The following is a 19,385-nucleotide window of genomic DNA, read 5'->3' on the forward strand; positions in this document are numbered from 1 at the left end:
ATATTCCATTAGGCGGCGAATGAAAATAGTCGAGTAAAACGTCAGTGAACGTTCAAATTATAGAGGAAGAGCATTCGGGGGGCTGCGAGGGAGGGGTGCTCCAGGATAACGTCATCGAGTGGATTACACTTCAAAGGAATTCTTATCCACCATTTGCGTACGGAAGCTTATTGTACGCCGAGGAATTAATCAAAATCGTATTACGGTAGAGTAAACAAGCGAAATCTCTGTTTCAGTACTTGTTAAATTTTAATCTGATTTTATTTATGTGAGGTGGTAGGCCATACGTGGGGTAGTTCTTGGTTTCGTTCATATCTTACGGTGAACGCTACCTCCGTTACCGCGGTTATTTTTATATTATAGTAGCCTATAGTATTTATTAATTTTCGCGTTTTCATTGTAAATCTATGTTCTTTGCAATTCATTGTAGTAACATATATAATTATTTATAAAAAATGTATGATACATACCTACAATTTCAGGTACTGGCAAGTCCCTGCTTGGATTATTGAAATATATTTATAGTACCTTTTAAAGGTTTTTCTACGCTTGATTTGTTAAATATTTAAAAATTAATGTAGTGTGAAAAGAATTTTGGGAACTACATACTCTAGGGTTTTTTATATGGACATTTATAAAGTTAAAGTTTATGTTAACAGTGCGGGTTCATACTTACGCTGCAATCATATCCTGAATGAGGAGAATTCTTAGATGTGAGTGTGATGTCTGATGAAAATTTCGATATCAATGAACTGCACGGTGGTAACGTTTCATAATTAAACAGTTGAATTTATTTTAAATTAATCGTGATGTTTGTTGTGGATACTAAAAGTATAAAACTGTAAAAATCACCTGTGAATGCTTAGAATAAAAATTTTAACACGTTCTACGGGAACGTTGCACTACCTATTAGCCATCCGTATAGATGAATACCATCACGGAAAGAAGGGAAAGGAACGTGATAACATGTAAAGAAGACTATCGTGTCCATTGCTGTTTGCGATGAATAATGTCCATCGTATCGCCGCCGTTATTTGTGTGGATACTATGACGGAAATGGCTAACTGCGTTAACTACCCGGCTCTGAGACGTTCATATAAATATATGATTATTCACTCACATTATATAAAACAAATATACTTTTTACACGATCGACATAGAATTTGTACCAGTAACACGTCGTAACAATAAATATCGTACGTATAATATATGTGCGTGTATATATAATATATATACATAATATTTATATATGCGCATATTAAAACATTCATCAAAAATATTTATCTCTTGTGACAGATTATCTCGTATCGTTCACTTTTCCTTTCTCGGCCACATTCAGGTGGAGTTCACATGAATTTGCGCGCTGTTCCGTTTACTAATTCCTGAGAGGTATCCTTCCGCTTCTTCTTATCTTCTTGAACGGACGATGGGATGTTCGGAAGACGTGGCGCGATTATTAATACAGCTAATCCCATTATATGTAGAAACAGGTATAAATGCCTAAAATGATGGTTCAACAGCTACGTTATATCGCAACGACATTTAGATATTATTATACGGGAAGGCAAAAGTATCGTTGCTTACAGGTACACATTGATACTTGGCAAAAATTCCAAGAGTACAAAGCTGAATGTGATGTAGGCCATTAAGATTTTCGTTAAGACGAACGTAATCGCATCGTAGAGGAACTTTCTTTCCTTGGACCCTAAGAAATATGGTCGTATTTTACGACGACTCTGAAAAGCATATATAAATAGATAGATCTCTTGTTAGCAGTTAATTGATAACATTTAGAATACATACGATCGATAATGCGAGGAACTTTTTACTTACAGCACGTGACACCAGAGTGAAGAATGCTCCATTGGCGAACGTTAAATAGTAACCAGGATAAAAACCGTGCCATAAGGCTGAAAGAGCGTACGTAAATACAAGTTTATGGTGATTTACTCTTTCGTACACGATCGATCTAAGCCACAAATTGGTTCCCTTGTTCCAATGCTCTATGCTGTCTCTCAAGCTGAGAGACATCTAAAAAATATTATTCCGTTAATCTTATATAAAAACAAAAATACATAAAACGCTACGGTTCACCTGAAGAAAATTTACCTCGAAACCATAAACGTCGATATTAGACGCTAGATCCCATTTGGGTTTACCATTCTCGTCGTATCCGCTGAAACCGAGCCCGGAATTATTACAAATTGCTTCAGCGAATATCCACGCGTGATAATATTTGAAACGGATAAGCATCGTGCTAACCATCAGGTACCACATCTTGTAGAAGACCGTCGTATTCTCTAAGAAGTCGTTCTCTGTAAATAAAATGCAGCCCCGTCAGCGTAACTATGGCATGGGACGTCGCAGTGAATATTAAGAGAGCCAGAGTCGAACCTTTCAGCTTTTGAATCGAGTACGTCGGAATGAAAAAGACGAACATAGGTACGCACAACATGCTCACTATGACTTTTCTTACTACTGCGGGCATCGGCGACGGTTCCAGCACTATGTCGTAGCGGCAGGCATTTTTATCGTATCCCTTTAAAAGAAGAGGAAAGCAAAATTCGTATTCGCGTCGTTCACATCTAAATTTAAAACAGTTATTAAAATTTCTTTCCATTTATCGATGTAAATAGGGGAGAAATACTGTTTTCCATAGAAACATTGTAAGAACGTACCAGGAAGAGAATTTAAATACATGGGACACTCTCATATATGAAGATAGAATAACGAATCGAACAATATTCTAACCGTCAAAGATTTCGCTCCAGCTAGATTACGTCCGTAAATGTAATCGATGTAGTCGCGGTAAAAGATCACTGGTCCAGCCATCAGCGCTTGAAAGTGGAAGACGTAGCCGAAGTACTCTAACGTCGTTGGCATCTTTCTAAAATGAATGATACATAAAAAATTGGATTTGACCGTAGCGAACTTGTGAAAAAAAGAACGAAATGGTAAATCGACGACAGTGTATCGTCACTAATAATAACAACAATCGCGCAGAATCACCCGATGACGTGAGTAATAGACACATATTATAGCGTTCTCAAGTATAATTGATACAGCGATACGCGATGATGTATTCTTTATTTCCCCTCCCACCGATCGTCGACGCGTCGAGCATCATACTTTAATGTCGCGGAATACACAGCCGATTAAGGAAGACGTGAACTCACTTCACGGCTTGATGGCGTTGCGTTGGCGTTAGTTCTTCTTCACGTCGCGTTAGACCGTCGTGTATGCTGTACGCGAGGCTGGTTACTTTCTGCGTTATCACCATAAGCGGCCCTGTAATGCACACGATGCGACAACATCTTTATTTAGAACAACCATTTTTTTTTACTCCTCGCTACCTATATACACGCGATACATTTATCGACACACGTCCTCTACATCAAGGAAGTAAACCAATCTTTTTTTACCATTTTTTTCAAGTAATATTATCGAAACGATAGATTAGAATTTAAATATAATATGATGGTGTTTGCGAGACCACCCCATAATATACGAACCTCCCGAATTTATATTATATTATATAATATTCCGCAAGTTTAAGCAAGTATATATAAAATAATTAGCACGTTGACTGTTATAGTGATAATCCGTGACCAGTATCAGTCATACTCCAACACGAGCCTGATAACTGAGACGAACGCGCTGTTTAACAACGACATCGTCTTATTCGATCATATTTCACGGTATCTATAACACACGCGGTTTCAATAAGAGAACCCTGTACCGTGGCCCCCTCGGAGGAATCATAGGTGGATATAAAGCTCGCGTGTCAGTCAACGTGTCAAGCAACGCAAGCAATTAAGATCCACCGTGGTACTCGTAGCCGCGATTTACATCCGGAACTCTGCAATCTCGCTTTGTCAAACGGTTAAATGCAGTGCGATCGTACTCACCGGTGATATCGAGAGTGTACGAGCCGTAATTGTACATCTGCCGATGGTAGTGCACGCAGGACAAGTAGAACAGCGATGTCGTCAGCACAACCCTGAAACGCATTTACCAAGATGAGCCGTTAAGTTCAAGGAGCGATCGTTGACCGTGGTAATGAGAATGAACGCGAACAGGCTTCAGCCTTTAATATCTCCCCGTTTACCGGTGATTCGCGATTGCGTGCGATGCTCGTAAGATCGTTCGCGATTAGAGACCTAGCAATTAAACGCGATGTGTAAATCAGAGAAAGGAGTATACATTGTAAAGAATCGCGAGAAGGGATCGCTACAAATGTTTGCTGCTATAAGACTAGACTACTCTCTGTACATTACGCCATATTAGAAACCTCTGTTTGGGTGATCTACGCATTTTTCACATAATTTACAAACGCTGAGCGTTGGCGCAAATCTGCCGACTAATCTGAGAGCAAGTTTCCTACTCGATTACGGAAAGCTTGGTGCACGTAGGAATCGCATAAAGGAATTGAAAGAATGAAGATTAATGATGGATTCATTTCATCGTATTATATATAATAGTAATAATAATGAAGATACTGGTGTGCATAACTTGCCTCTGCATGATACGAGGATTTTGTGTGCGCATTGCTATGTAACATAAGGCTGGGAGGCCTGCAAGGTGTATCGCCTGCCTGAAAAGACACGAGTTTCCTTTCTTAACGAAGCGAATTGGTTAAATTGCTACTGGATTGCTGATCCATGTCGTACGATAAACTTTCTTGTTTCCTTTAATTTACGTACACGCTAGAGCATACTGTTAATTCCTCTTGATGCCCCTATGCTCCCAGAGCACAAGGTGTTCAATCGTAATTAACGCAGCGCATCATTAAAATCTCATTATACTTAAACGCGAATAACATTAGTCGGAATAGTTACGTAAATTAAAGGTACGATGCATCAGGTAATAAAAGTATCAGAGAATTACTCCAGTTTGCGATTAATCTCGAATTAACGTATCAATTTGATTTGCTACTTGTCTCGTTAAATTTGTACGTTCTATTTAAAAGTAATCTCGATGTTCTTGCTACAGCGATTAATTCTGAACATCCTCCGCAGAACAGAGTCGCAGAGTGATTCCTCGCAGAACACTGCCGTGCGTGTACTAAAGCTACAAGCTTTCTCTTCGATTAATTGTTTGAACATTATCCACGTTGATTTGTTTACCTGCCGAAGCAGAAATATCCGAGCGTGAGGCCGATGACGAGACTAAACACGAGTCTGGTAGCCGCTGTTACCTTGCCAGGACTAAGGAACGTTCGCAAAAACCCAGCCAGTATCAATGCTGTGAACTGCGTCAGTAGGAAGTTCACCTGTGCAGAAAGAAAAACACATCTGCTACAACGGAACGTTGTTTTATATATTATTTACAAGTATCGATTGGTCTGCCGCTACCATCTTCAACGAAAGAATTATTCTGATCCACGTTGAATACAAATTATATTAATTAAAAATTTCCTATATACATGTCCATGGATATGTATCACATAATTTAAACATCGTTACATATACTTACATTGTGTTAAACACATGTTACATTTTTCCATATCGCGCTCAGTCCGCGCTTCGTCGCACGCCAAAATTAAATGCATAGATATTCGCAGTCTAACTGTAACTTATTCAAGATGCAAGTGCAGTCCGATTGTGACAACTATTTGCGACGTTTAAACGCAGCAATTACAGAAACGATTAATGTTCGCTAAAAGCTTCAGCTCGTGACTGGCAGCTCGTTGGAGCTGAACCGAGGGAACGCGTGTTTTCGTCTCGTTATCACGAGTTGACCTCGTTCGTTGAGAAGACGGTACCACGGGGAAGAACCGGATTGCACTAGCCATAATTATAAATGCCCTATGCGGGGATGTACCCTGACGGAGCTCGATTGACCGCGACAAGAAAAACGCTAATCATTCCATTTTTGTCAATTCGATGACGACAAACTTACCAAGATAAGCGCGCAGGGGGGTAACGAAACATTTCAGAATAAAAATGTGGAATAACTCGACAAATTCAACAAATGAGAAATTATTGATGCTATCTTACATATTCTTATTTGGTTAAAAAAATGGATTTAATTATTAATGGAAAAGGTACAATAATTCAGGCAAGGAAGAAAGGTCCAATAAGGATCGGTCGAGGATGTGTGCGAGTTGTGTAACTGTTCCTCCACAGAATCCTGAGAATGCGACTAACCACATTCTTCCTTTGTAGTCTTAAATTACGAAATGTTTAAAGAAAAGGTGATCGAGGCACCGGGTAATTCTGGTAACGACTAGACTCGCGACATTGGTCGTTACTGGTTTTTCCACCGTTTGCAAGGTACAACAGAACGCGCGTTATGCTTGTATGAACTACGAAGGCCGTGGATGAAAGGGAACACGCTAGTCTGTATAGTGCCTTTATTGTTCCCCGGTGCTCTTAACGCACCGTATTCATAGGATAAAGAACGATTTTAGAAGAAAGAGAGATAAACGCTGCGAGTTGCGCTCGATAGTCTGCTCTACCTGTAGAGCTACGTCGAAACGTGACGAATGGAATGGTAGTTTCTGCGAATGCAATTCCAAAGCGACAAACTACGATGAAATAAATTTTTTTTATTGTTCTAGAAGATATGGAAACTATTTTTTTTTACGCAAAGAAACGATGATTGATCTTTTCTTCGTTGCTATTTTTTGCTCAATATTTAATCCACTTATTATTTTCCAAATAAACTATATATGAATTCCTTTTTCTTCCTTGATTAAAATAATATCTGCACATAAAAATAAATCGATAAACGGATTGAATATACGCGCGTACCGACTGTTGCGATCTTTAATCTCGCATTATTGACCTCTGATGAACTGTATTGCGGAGTTCCCCGCACGGTCGTCGAGGAACAAGCAACCGGAGATAAAGAAAGAACCGGATAAGAAGTTGACGGTGAATCCCCCGTTAGTGGTAGCGTGTATCACAATGGCGACAGGGAAAGCCACATGTCCCTATATAAGAGAAGGTGATCACCGAAACTGGCATAGAGTTCAATCAGCTCCACACAAGAGCGTTCTAGATCCGCTGCAAGCATTTCCAAGCAAATCAAACGTCTTCCAAAATGAAGTTCATCGTGCTCGCCCTTTTCTGTGCGGTCGCATTCGCCGCCGCCCAAGAGGCTACCATGGAGGTAAGTGTACTTTATCAGTTTATCGAGTAGTCCTGAAATTACTATGCAATCGTAATGCATCTTCCGAAGTAATCATATTTGGCAATAATTCGTACATTACTATCATATATTAATCGGTTAATTACATCGTGGAGTAGCAGCGACGAGTTTTATGTCTCGATAAAAGAATTCCACCTTTCTGCAATCAACGCACTAAATTTCAAAGATAACTGTAAGAGAGAACTTGAGAGAACATTTCCTCGTTAACGAGAAATCGATTTTTTTCTCAGGAGGCAATGCGTTACCGACGAGAGGCCAATCCTCAGGGGTCTGTGCGCGCCGAGGTGAAGAAACCCTTGGGCGGGCCTGACCGTCGCCCGTCCGTCGACGTCGACTTCCAACGCCGCGTCTACGACAGGAACGGCATGACCGCGGACGCTTACGGAGGATTTAACGCCAGTCCAGGAATGAAAACCCAGCCCCACGCCGGCATACGTTTCGAAAAGGAGTACAAGAACGGCCAGCTCGGAGGATTCGGTGCGGTTCAGCGCGGTCGTGGCGGTCGTCCCGACCCCGTCTTTGGAATCAGCGGCTCGTGGCGATTCAGACGCGACGCCCAAGAATTGATGGAGGAAGAGGAGCAACAGTGAAAGTTCACTTTACGCTCCGTTAAGAGCACTCGAACGATTTTCATCTAGACAAATCGCAGCTATCCATTGGGCATTATTTTTTTGTAAACAACAGGACGCAAACGGCTGCTTTTACAATGTATAAAAATCGTTCGATTGACAATCGACAAAATCAAATTGGTTGCATTTATCTAGCATTTAATGAATATTTATGACGGCTATGCATTTATTTTATTCTGTATTGTTTTCTTTAAGCAATTGTATCTATTGATCGAGATTCATTGTAGATTTATTAGAATAAATTGGAATTGGTAGATTGTAAATGGTGTACGATTATTTTTTTTCCCCCAACGAGAGTTCAGGGTGAAGGAACTAGCCGAATGCCAACGAGCTATTCGCGTGCTGGTTGTAACCGATAAGTGTTTGCAACAGCGCTACAACTCTTGAAAGTCATGCACGCGAGTAATAGGAAAATGTAGGAGAAATGGATGACGATAATAAAGAATGTTTAATCTCGATTAAAATACGCAATCAGAAACAGTGGACGTTGAATGTAAGAGCTATATGAATACGCAACAGCCACTCGATTATATAATATATAGTCTAACAGTTAAAGTTACACATTAAACGAATACATACATACATTATCAGTGATAAAAACTTTAAGATAATTGCGGAAGCACTGAATTCTATCGTACTTAAAAAGCGACACAAAAACTTGTGTAAAAGGCTTTTAAAGCGCGTAACGTTATAGAGCGGCTCTCTGATATTTCAAAACGAGGAAAAGAAAAAAAAAATTCAAACCACTAATTTACATTTAATTAATAACGTATAAATTGCCGACAAACGACGTGTTGTAAAAACAGTTACAGTAAGAATACGCTATCCATATAATTGCACCGGTACCGCGACATCTTAGGTGCCATTATCCGTTTGAACATCATTTGAAACGAGTCGCGTCAACTTCTAATAAGAGAAACCGAAATGAAATAACGGTACCACGTGAAAATTGCACAGAGCCAACGACTTGTGAAACGGGGAAAAGGAAAAAGAACGAAAGTACGAAACAGGAAGCTACAGTGAAAGTTCACTGGAACGATTCTGAAACTCGAACGCGCGTATCGAAGTAATGCAAATTCCCCCGATATCAGAATGCAATTGAGATACTTTCCGTGCACTTTATGCACGGCTGGAGAACGAATTTATTTGGTATCGGTGTCGACTCGTTTCGACGCGAGGGTTCAAGATTAACAGATCACGTTTGACACGACACTCGGTAGACGAAAGGCCAATGATCCCAAGCACGTTTACTCGCGGCCATGCGACACGAATCATACCTAGCTCGTATCCTTTTTATGCACCTGATCTTTGATCATTTGACCTCGTACTAATTATAGAGACGATTGTCATTATATGCAAATCGGTCTTTTTAAACAAGTGACAAATGTTCCAATTTCTAGTAGAAAATACAAATAATCGCAGATACTTGTAGAGTGTAGTAAATAGGACATTAAAGCATCAATGAATCATCGATTGTTAGTCACGCCACATCGAGGTGTGTCTTCATCGAAAAGATATGCGAATTTAGATCGCGCAACGTGATAACCCACGTGATTTAATTGCGTCAGCTGTACTGATATCAATTGTAGAAATAATATTGAATTTTCGTTTCAATTGAGTAGGTTCTCTGAATAAACGGTTATCGCGACGGCAGGAAATGATTATTTCAAGACACTTGTGTACATACATATTTATAGATAATTTGTAGAAATAAGAAGTTACAAAAATAAGGAACAAGTTCAACGTAATCGACTAATTATACAAATTTGTTGATAAAAAGCGACAACTAAGTAACTGGAGAACTAGTTAATTCCAAATAACAACTAATATGTATACGTTACTCCATGTAACCGCAAGATTGACTGTTAAACAAATCGAATTGATTTAAGTCGACCCATTTTCATCGTGTTAAACAAAACGATTAACACTCCAGTAGCTACGCTAAAAGAAAAGGATAATACATACTTTTATGTCATTTAATTGACACGTCTATCATTAATAATTAAAACACAGTATGTAAATACGAATGCCGCGGATATTCATGCAGATCTGCGAGCATAACTAGTATTGCGTAATTCCGTCCCTTTTTGTACGCGTTCCTCGCAAATGGCCGCCCTCCGACAATGATGCTCCAATACCATTTACAGCCTCTGCGCGCACAATTGTTTCACACATAGACTCTGACCTCCAGTAACCCACATCGATACTGCGTAATGCATAACCTATTTACATTCACCTAGAAACGTCGCATTTTTTCTTCCTTTTTCCGCGGCATCGGCAATTCGGTCCGTTGCTTAGAATAACGGGACCACGGCTCGTAACATGGCGCGGCCGTTTTTATCAAGGGCTAACAAGACCATCCAAGAACGAAACGGGAACCCAGCCATACCGCTTCTCGAAAATAGAAGATGGCCGTGTTTCGTTGCGCGTTCTGCGAGCCGTATTACCAAGTACCCCGGTTCGCGGCGCATTCTTTGCCAGCCACGAATTACGAGCCCTGGTTCCGCGTGCCTTCCACGATGGCACATAACCGTTCCTGGATCACGCCTCTACGTGGGAGTCAGAATTGAATCCTGTTTCTCGCCACATTGAAAACGAATCAGCGGAATTAGCAAGTAAGGAACGAGGTCACCGTGTTGCGCTCACCCGACGTCTAATGAATCACGCACGATTACGATCTCATCGTTACTATTATGATGAAACATCTCGCCTTTAACGAATGTGATACGAATAATTGTCCTGCGAACAGGTGAATTTAATTCGCACTTTTTTGTTTAAACGATGCTGACAATGACTACCTCGAATGTGCAATGGTATCGTGTTAGCGATGAGTTGCGAGAATACCATACGATAAACTCTTTACCCTTGCGTGTCCTCTTGCATCGAATTGTATAGCTTCCAATCGATGACGTTCAAGTATCTCATGCGGTTCTAAAATTAAGCCCCGACAACAGGTCACGATTACTCGTAGGAAAGCAAGCATCGACAAATATATTTAACCCTTTAGTTTCCTCTCGTACACTAGCTGAATTGAATAATGTTTATTAATTTGCCTACACGTGCGATGGCAAAGGCTTGTACAAAAAAACTTGTAAATCGCTTCAAGCGATCATTTTAATTGCCTATGCTGTACCTGCGATCTAATAATAGAAGGCATTGCAAGTGTTCTGCGGTAATTATAAATTTATTTCAACTAGCGAAACGGACAAGAATTATTTACGAAACCGTTTATTAACCTCTTACTACATAAATAGGGGCCACCTGTGGCGCGGATTGTGGTACGAATAAAGTTGAGACGTGCTGCACTTTCGTAGTCAGGCTCAATCTCAACTTCGAGTTGATAAGATAAAGGATTAAAAATTGTGCACGACACTTTGAAACGGTATCGAAACAATTGATTAGTTAACTTCAAACACGTAACAGCTGAACAAATTGTTAGGGCAAGAAGTTAATCTGAAACAGGTAATTTCAATTTATAAATATATTACACGTTTACGTTACGGTTACACGAGAAAAAAAATAACGATGATAAATGGTCTTCAATAAGCGATTTAGATAAGATTATCGCAAGGAAATACATAATTCTGCCATAGTCAATTTACCTACTACAAGTTGTAGTCAGTAGCTCTGAAACTTCATACGACGTACGTACCTGGAAGTGTTATTTTATTCTGTCAGTAAATGCAATAAAAAAAAACCGAGTATTTCGCTAAAAATAACACCAACAGCGTTCGAAATGGGTCTTTTCGAACTACTTACATCAACGGCTGCGAAACTGCAACCGTTGCTCGCTCGTTAACCGTACAGCAATTTTCAGGATACAATTACTACCGTTCAACCAGCAAAAAGGGAGAGCCTGGAGCATTCGTATATTCTCGATTTACTTCTCAGTGTCAATTTCGACAAATAGAAACGGACGGAATTGAATCTTATCGCTATAGAGTGATTTGAAAAATGTACGAAGGTCACGCGAGCGTATTTTAAAATGTGTTCACTTACACTTAAAAAAAATCGCTCGTGTCATCCAAGCTCTAATTATACGTTTCTCTATTCTCGACAGCAAATGATAATAATAACGCATTTTGCTATATTATCATTAGCTATTTTTATATGCTGTCAGTAATACCTATAAACATTTCCGCTTTCGTTCTCGCATTAAATTCTCAGATGATAACGTGATCGCATTTTTACAAATATTTTTATGCGTAAAGATTGTGCGCTTAAAATTTCGTTTAAACATTTTTTCAGATTTGTATCTTATTTACTTCCGATGAAGATGAGATATCTGCTTCTTTAAACCGGTACACGAAAGGCCGCTGTAAACATTGGTCACTCGCGTGGAGTCAGCCAACGTTTTCACTTAGCTTTTTCCCAACTGTTGCATCTGGTGATTTTCATACAATGTGACTACGTCTCCGAATACATTCGCCAGTCATTCTATTTACGGAGTTACTGTTTCATCTAAGGCTATTTCACTTTCATGTATTTCTTCTAAAGTCCGTGTAGAAGAAAGAATTTTTCAGCATAAACAATCCGTGTCACGAGATCAAACAAATCCATCACCGTTAATAACTGTGACTTGAAACGTTCTCCAACCGATACGAACACGCTCGATCGTATCAGGAAAACGGAGCACATGAAAATTCCATTCTCGCATCCAAATTTTCTTTTTACATTGAGAACTTGCTAACACTCGCTGCTATTTTTAATATTGTCACCTCATTTCTATATACGTAACGTGTACGTATTCGAGTTGTCACTCGTTTAACATGCAACTTTCTACGTGTAATTCAATGATAGAGTAACTAGGAGCACATATACATATTAAAATCGTACTATCCTCTCTGATATAATATTATCAACGATGTAATAACGATGTCTGTAAAAACGATTTCAACGACGATGTTTACATCCATCCCACGTGCATATACCAGGTAAATTACAATACAGAGAGCGTGTTGAAGAACAGTTAACCTTACGAATCACTCTGTCATCAATCGTCGCATTGTTATTTCCACTGGTTATTTCCGCTGTTGGGTTAAACGTTAACCCTTAACCTTAACCTTAATCTGATAGGGAACGATAAGCGCGGCACGTCCGATCGCAAGAGAATGCTACTTAAAAATAAAAAGGGACAGACATCCGGCGTAATCTGGTGTACGATCGATGCGCCCTCCTCTCTTTTGGGCGGTAGAAAGATAAATAAGAGAGGCGGCGGAGAAAAACGAAAACAAGATCGAGCTTTCTCTTCGACTCTTACCTGATCGATCGGCAAATTGAAGAAATCAGAGAGCCAGGAGAAGATCCGGCATCCGTCGTAGTAGTCGTCCACGGTCGCGGTCATTGTCAAACGATCGTGCATACAATCAATGGGATTAAAGCGCACCAAACCACCACCACCACCGTGACGTTTGTGCGTCTGGTGCGACACTGGTGTACACCTTCGACGGCCACCGTTCCACTCCGTTCGGTTTCTCTCCCCAGAGGGAATGATCGTTAAGGCGCGACGAATTCACGCAATCACGACAGCAACGACGCCGTCGACGACGGTACCTGAAATACAGCGCCGCTCTGTTCCGCGCCGGCTAACAGCTTGCCGGTGCTCAGGACCGTATCCGCAAGTGGTGTGATCAATTGCACGTGATGCGATAGACTGTTGACTCCCTGACGCCCTACAGCACACGTAACTGTGTGCACGTATCTATGTGTACACAACGTCGTCACGCACCGCTCGATTCGTAAAGGCCCGTGCGACTCTAACGTGATCATTATTATTGAAACATTAACGATCCTAGCTAACAAGGAATTCTAAATATACGAGTATACACTATTTACATTACTATTCGTATATAGCCATATTTATAATTATATGAAAAAATAACAGAGAACAGGAGATACATTTTTATTGAATGTAGATTTAGAATATATTTAGAATGTGTACTTAGAACTTACTTGGGATTTATATAGAGTATGTGAAGTTTGTAAATATATTCGAAGAGATTGGTAATTGAAGGAGTATGTAAAAAGTGATTCAGACGACACAGCAAATCATATAGCACTTCAAAAAGCACCAGTTTACCATAGTGGCGCCCTCAGGTTCTGTAACGCCATAGGGGTATCACCAGGATTATACGTATTAAAATGCACCAGAAGATGATGCGGTGTTGTTCCGGTGCTGGTACCGTCTGCCATTCATCCGTGAATTTTGTCATTTATGAATTTTGTCATTCGTGAAGTGATGTCACGCGGCGCAAATGACACCACAGTGCTTATACCGTGATAAAGTTATGTTCTCGGGACGTGTAGTTTTGTTCTAATTTATTTTATATTTCCCGCTTTGCAGTTAGGAGAGAGAAAGATATATAAGGAAGCTATAAGAAAGAGTGAGACAGATGCTACCTACTCTGCTGAAAAACCCCTGGCGCTATCTCTGTAAAAAGTGCTCAAACTGGTCGCACAGCGGTACCGACAGCGAAGTGAACTACTTAGAACTACTAGCACCATCTCTGCGGAAAGTACTAAAACTAATTATCGACCTAGTTTCAGGGTTCCTCCAGGAGATGGCGTTAGTAGTTTTTGAAGTTCACTTCGCTGTCGGTACCGCTGTGCGAGCAGTTTGAGCACTTTTTACAGAGATGGCGATAGGGGTTCCCGAGTAAGGTCCGCTGCATCTGTCTCACTCTTTCTCGTAGCTTTCTTATATATCTTTCTCTCTCTTACCTCTAAAGCGTCGAATACAAGCGAGACTTACCCCTAAACGGGAATACAATAGTTACAATAAAACCAGTAATATATATTGTAAATTGTAACAAAACTATTGAAGGAACAAATTATAGAATCGGTGAAAATGTACTTCCACACGTGTTTAAACTTTTGATTTACGCTAGTGACATTTTTAGTTCACAAGTAAAAAACTTGAACAGAGTATAGAAGTTACCAGATGCTCACCAGTAAACAACTATTTTTGGTTAGTATCTGTTAGCAGGACCACGTGCGTGCCGAGAACATTAATGTATCGTTCATTTTAAATATCATTACCTAAATTATTTAAAACAATTAAAAAAATATAGGCTATCTGAAAAATGACTGACGATAGCTTAGATGTTAGTAAGCTTGCAGGAGTGGACGCCGAGTTACAAGAATTTTTTGTGGCTGAGAAGCAAAAAGCACAATTCCAAGCTCAGGTAAAATGTATTTCATGCGACAAATTTTAAAGCCTGGTAATGTTATTCGCCTTATTTAAATATTCTTTTAAAGTAGTTTAATGTGATACGCCAAGTATTAAAGATGTTCATTAACTGATGACTGATCTTAATTGGATTGCAATGTAAATAGGTTAACATTTCATAGTCTTAAAAATCATTTGATAGCTTTAGCACTTCGTAAAAAAATATCTAAAATTACTTCATTGTTAAAGTTTCATAAAAATGTTAATGTAATTTTAGATTCGTGAATTCAACGACATTTGTTGGGAGAAATGTGTTGATAAACCAGGAGTGAAATTGGACAGTCGAACAGAGACCTGTTTAAGTAATTGTGTTGATAGATTTATAGATGTTTCACTTTTAATTACAAACCGTTTCGCACAACTTTTACAAAAATCTGTAGGAAACATGTAATATTTAAATAAATTGTGCATATAATAGTTATATTGTTGTTATATAATAAAGAAAATAAAGTTATTGTTTATTTCATTTATATATAATGATAAAATGCTTGTGTAAATGTGAGAAAGAAATTTAATATTTCATATAAACAAATTCACCCTTTAAAATGTATTTATACAAAAAGATTAATTCGTATATTTTACAAAATGTACATTTTAGCTTACTAGTAATTGTAAGTTTTTTTTACTTCCTTGGAGAATTATAAAATAAATATATTCTATACATATTACATATTATTTTAATATTAATTTAGTATATATAATGTATTAAACTATTTATCAGGATAATAATAATTAAGAACATACAAGTGCATTTAATAAATTAAACATTCGTACAAAATAATTTGTGACCTTCTAAAAGTGCTACTAAAAATCAAATACTTTTTAATTAATAGTAGCACTTTTAATGCTTTAACATTTATACTATACTTCAAATATCAGAGCTACTAAATTTTATTATATACTAAATAATAAAAGAATAAAACAGATTTAACAAGTTTAGCATGAAAATAAACGCTAAAAATTGCTTACATTAGAATACGAATGTAGGACATTGGAATGGATATGTTTTTGTTTATAGAACAGTACTGAAAATACATGTATATAATATGTAATTATCTTTAACTATAAAATGAAAACAAATACTAGTAACAATGTTTATCATTTCAACAATTTTAAAGAGCAACTATTAAACGGAAATGATTGTATGACAAAATATAGTCACTTCGAAATTTACTCTCGTCTTTTGGCTTGAAATATCCTCACTGTTAGTGAAGTAAAGAAGAAGCAAGGCAACGACAAGGCTTGAATTATGATTAATATAGTAGTGGCATCATGCAACGCACGCATTTAATTTTACTGCAATAAGGAGTAAAGACCGGAGCTGAGTACTGAGATTCCCGACACGAGTACAAACTTCGAAGCAATACCGTGTAATGGAAGTTGCATATCCATTTTAACGATAGTTTATACGTACATTCGTAGCATACATTTGCATGTGATACTACATTGCTCTGAATTTGCTAATAATAAATATTTTTGAACACTATCAGTGTTATTGTGCATAGTTTGCTTTAAATCTCTAAGTTAACATAGTTAGATACATACTGGCCTCTGAGGAAGGCACATGTTATAAAATGCATCTTTTTTCCAGAAATCTTTTGATTTCCACCCACACCAACCTTTGTTTATTATAGTTGGTAAGTGTTCAGGACCTGTATAATGTGGGTCTAAAATTAAGAATTTGGCATCACCAGTGACTTCATCATAGCTAACACCTAAGATTGTATGAGCTAATACTCCTCCACCTAGAGTAGATTTATGTATGAAATTAGTAAAATTTGGTGGACATAATTATTTATACATACAAAAATTAAAAAGGCTAATTACCAATCATTATTGGTGTACCCTGTGTTTGAAAGTGATGTAAAAGATTTGGAGCTAACGATGATACTTCTTCACCAGTAGATGCACAGAGTATTTTAACACTGATGTCCAGAAGGTTTTCTAGTACAAAACCTACTTCCGTGGAACCGATCCACTGCTTACTATTGACAAAATTTGAAGGTTTATCTCCTATATCAACTAAACATTTTTGGATTGTGCGATGAGAGGGTATTGGTATCTCAGTGTAACCTTGTAACCTATAATAACCAACAGATATTAAATCCTCTCTATTTTAATATATAGATTTATGATTATATTAAAATTACCTGAACCATGAGACAATAGTTTGCAAAGATCTATATGCACATCCCCAACCATTATCATCAAAATTATCTTGCATATAATGATGATAACTATATAAACCTTGCACAATTTTTACTTTTCGATTGCTGTTTATTATATCTAATTAAGAAGTCATATTATATATAAGCAGTAATATGATGTAAGAAAATGTGATATGTAATGTCGTATGAAATTATCATTAACTCAAACATACCATCATTTCGTGAAATTGCTTCATGAGGATTTATAAGTATACTGTCTGCTTGGGAATCGCTATAAAATTTAATAGCATTTGCATAACGAAAATAAGGTCTAGTCATATCTAATCCCAATATTTTGTGTAAACTTTCACGGTACTCCACTGAAATTGAATTGGATTTGTACAGAAAGTTGTTTTATGTTTATATTATATGATACCATCATATGAAATAGAAAATCTTACTTGTTTCTTTATCAGTGTAGCCGCTTGGATAGACTACTGTAAGCAAATGTCCAAAACCTTGAGGTTTGAAATGTATAGGTATCGAGAGTTTTATAGTTGATTTTGATCCTTGGGACTGATTTTCAAACCATCTCTCTACTAATTTAATATTTCTACACATAGATTCCACTAATATTCCATACAGATCCATTGAACTTACATTGATATTGACCAAAGATAATGTATCAATAAATAAATTACATTCCAAACTATTAAATGACCCTACATCAAATATTTAATTTTCTTAGATTTCCTAATTATATATTAAAAGATCTGAACATAGAATTCATTACTCTTCAATAAATCTTCTAATTCTTACGTTTTACATATTGAAGTACTGGAGCATATTTAATACGATCTTCAGAAAGTCTATCACCAGATAGTTTTAAAAGTATATTGGCATTTACAGCATCCTGTGAAAGTTAACGATATTAAAATGTATAATCTGCCACTGTTTGCAAGTATCTGCTAGGATAAAGAATAAAATATGAAAAACAAAGTAGTACCACTACTCCTGCAGGTCTTATAATGCCCCTCTTAACATTTGTGGTTCCTTCATAATAGTCAGATATGTCTAGAATTTCTCTCAAGGATATATCTTTTAAGTTATTTTCAGTATTAAAAAGGAAAGCATTTTTTGATGAGAAATGAATTCCTATCTTTCCAGATGCAATCTATTGAAAAATTAATTTATGACAAAATAATAAGATTTATAATAATATTTAAATGACTTACATTTTTTCGTGACTCCTCTAATACTTCCACTATATTATCGTTCTGTGCAATTACTGGCAGGCTTCCCCTTAATCTAATGTATATAAATTCTCGTCGAATGTCTTCTTCATTAATAATTTTTACATCATTAACAGGCTCCAGTTTTAGATGAATATAAAAATATGCTTCTATATTTAAAGTGTCGTGCATATACCTCAAAAATAATGGATTATCTGTGATATCAATGTCCTAAATAATTCCAATGCAAACACGTTAAAACAATAAACCAAAATGGATATTCTTTTCTCTTGTTTCAGTACTTAATTAATTCATATTTTTACCTGAAACGCATCAGGAAGCTTTTCTTCGCATTGACCAATGTGCAAAATACCACAGAGGTAAACCTCTGCTGGCATATGTAATTGCAATGTCGTATGATTTATGTTGGCCTCGATATTATCCGATATATTTATGCTAAATGTTAAAACAGTTAATGTATTATTATACATAACACCATACAAATGGCCCGTTGTATCGTGTTTTATATTTTTTAGACGCTGAAAAAATTACACTTTTAAATAAATTATAATCTACACGATTAGTGTTACTAACTTGTATAAAGAAAATATAAAATATATTCCAAAAACCTGTATAAATTACCTCTATAACATTGGATAAAATTTGCAATTGCGGCGCCATTTCAACAATCTAATTATAAACTAGTTTTTCTATATAAATTTATTACGAATTAAATGTATGCTATCGCCATATGGCAAGGTTTCATTCAAAAAGCACATTACAATAGACATCCAATCAAAATTATACGGAACACAGCTAAGTAACAGGAACTGAAGATATATGTACACGATTGTCATGTGTAGTTATGTGTAGATAGTAATATAATTATATTTAACAACATTCAGAAACAGATGATCGAATGTCATTCGCAATTGAACATCACGAAGGAATGGGACGATATTACTAGTTGTGAATCTTCGAACACATCTTAAGC

At 37.3% G+C, this 19,385-nt stretch overlaps 4 protein-coding genes across 6 annotated transcripts in view; 2 read left to right on the top strand and 2 right to left on the bottom strand.

The window, feature by feature from the left end:
• The window catches only part of LOC143422291 (hymenoptaecin), an 82,969-nt gene extending 75,044 nt beyond the window's left edge, over positions 1 to 7,925 (top strand). Inside the window, exons 2-3 of one of the 2 annotated variants that reach the window (XM_076892848.1) lie at positions 6,974 to 7,116; positions 7,386 to 7,925. In XM_076892848.1, the coding sequence (XP_076748963.1) occupies positions 7,048 to 7,116; positions 7,386 to 7,745 (429 nt within the window). In that variant the 5' untranslated portion in view covers positions 6,974 to 7,047 and the 3' untranslated portion in view covers positions 7,746 to 7,925. Of the gene's footprint in view, positions 1 to 6,923; positions 7,117 to 7,385 lie in introns of those variants that run through there. The other variant, XM_076892847.1, reaches the window with a different exon arrangement.
• On the bottom strand, positions 1,085 to 13,424 carry Oys (lysophospholipid acyltransferase 6). Of its 2 annotated transcripts, XM_076892797.1 has the most exons (11): positions 13,045 to 13,423; positions 5,127 to 5,272; positions 4,517 to 4,594; positions 3,909 to 4,000; positions 3,177 to 3,288; positions 2,752 to 2,887; positions 2,395 to 2,539; positions 2,110 to 2,315; positions 1,834 to 2,031; positions 1,585 to 1,736; positions 1,085 to 1,500 (listed from the first exon to the last, which is right to left on the bottom strand). In XM_076892797.1, the coding sequence occupies exons 1-11, from the start codon at positions 13,144 to 13,146 to the stop codon at positions 1,347 to 1,349; spliced, it is 1,521 nt and encodes a 506-aa protein (XP_076748912.1). In that variant the 5' UTR covers positions 13,147 to 13,423; the 3' UTR covers positions 1,085 to 1,346. The 2 variants fall into 2 exon arrangements, with proteins under 2 accessions (XP_076748912.1, XP_076748913.1); XM_076892798.1 differs by lacking the exon at positions 4,517 to 4,594 and having other exon boundaries at positions 13,045 to 13,424.
• Positions 13,425 to 14,745: 1,321 nt separating this feature from the next.
• Positions 14,746 to 15,433, top strand: Tim8 (translocase of inner membrane 8). Its single transcript, XM_076892850.1, has 2 exons — positions 14,746 to 14,968; positions 15,230 to 15,433. The coding sequence occupies exons 1-2, from the start codon at positions 14,867 to 14,869 to the stop codon at positions 15,401 to 15,403; spliced, it is 276 nt and encodes a 91-aa protein (XP_076748965.1). The 5' UTR covers positions 14,746 to 14,866; the 3' UTR covers positions 15,404 to 15,433.
• Positions 15,434 to 15,759: 326 nt separating this feature from the next.
• Ufsp2 (UFM1 specific peptidase 2) lies at positions 15,760 to 19,372 on the bottom strand. Its single transcript, XM_076892780.1, has 10 exons — positions 19,034 to 19,372; positions 18,715 to 18,930; positions 18,395 to 18,622; positions 18,166 to 18,333; positions 17,979 to 18,072; positions 17,621 to 17,881; positions 17,393 to 17,539; positions 17,163 to 17,298; positions 16,840 to 17,093; positions 15,760 to 16,757 (listed from the first exon to the last, which is right to left on the bottom strand). Exons 1-10 carry the CDS (start codon positions 19,070 to 19,072, stop codon positions 16,546 to 16,548), a joined length of 1,755 nt encoding a protein of 584 aa, XP_076748895.1. The 5' UTR covers positions 19,073 to 19,372; the 3' UTR covers positions 15,760 to 16,545.
• Positions 19,373 to 19,385: the final 13 nt, after the last annotated feature.

The sequence above is a fragment of the Xylocopa sonorina genome, chromosome 3 (genome assembly GCF_050948175.1).
Source record: "Xylocopa sonorina isolate GNS202 chromosome 3, iyXylSono1_principal, whole genome shotgun sequence".
Classification (NCBI taxonomy): domain Eukaryota; kingdom Metazoa; phylum Arthropoda; class Insecta; order Hymenoptera; family Apidae; genus Xylocopa; species Xylocopa sonorina.

Excerpts from the sequence above, each read along its gene's own strand:
- Oys (XM_076892797.1), bottom strand. The coding sequence starts at position 13,146 with ATGCACGATCGTTTGACAATGACCGCGACCGTGGACGACTACTACGAC. Across the intron at positions 5,273-13,044 it reads TCAATTTGCCGATCGATCAG|GTGAACTTCCTACTGACGCA; the intron begins GTAAGAGTCGAA and ends CTTTCTGCACAG. Across the intron at positions 2,032-2,109 it reads TCGACGTTTATGGTTTCGAG|ATGTCTCTCAGCTTGAGAGA; the intron begins GTAAATTTTCTT and ends AATATTTTTTAG.
- Tim8 (XM_076892850.1), top strand. The coding sequence starts at position 14,867 with ATGACTGACGATAGCTTAGATGTTAGTAAGCTTGCAGGAGTGGACGCC. Across the intron at positions 14,969-15,229 it reads AAGCACAATTCCAAGCTCAG|ATTCGTGAATTCAACGACAT; the intron begins GTAAAATGTATT and ends ATGTAATTTTAG.
- Ufsp2 (XM_076892780.1), bottom strand. The coding sequence starts at position 19,072 with ATGGCGCCGCAATTGCAAATTTTATCCAATGTTATAGAG. Across the intron at positions 18,931-19,033 it reads TTTTATCCAATGTTATAGAG|CGTCTAAAAAATATAAAACA; the intron begins GTAATTTATACA and ends TAATTTTTTCAG. Across the intron at positions 17,299-17,392 it reads AGCAATTTCACGAAATGATG|ATATAATAAACAGCAATCGA; the intron begins GTATGTTTGAGT and ends CTTCTTAATTAG.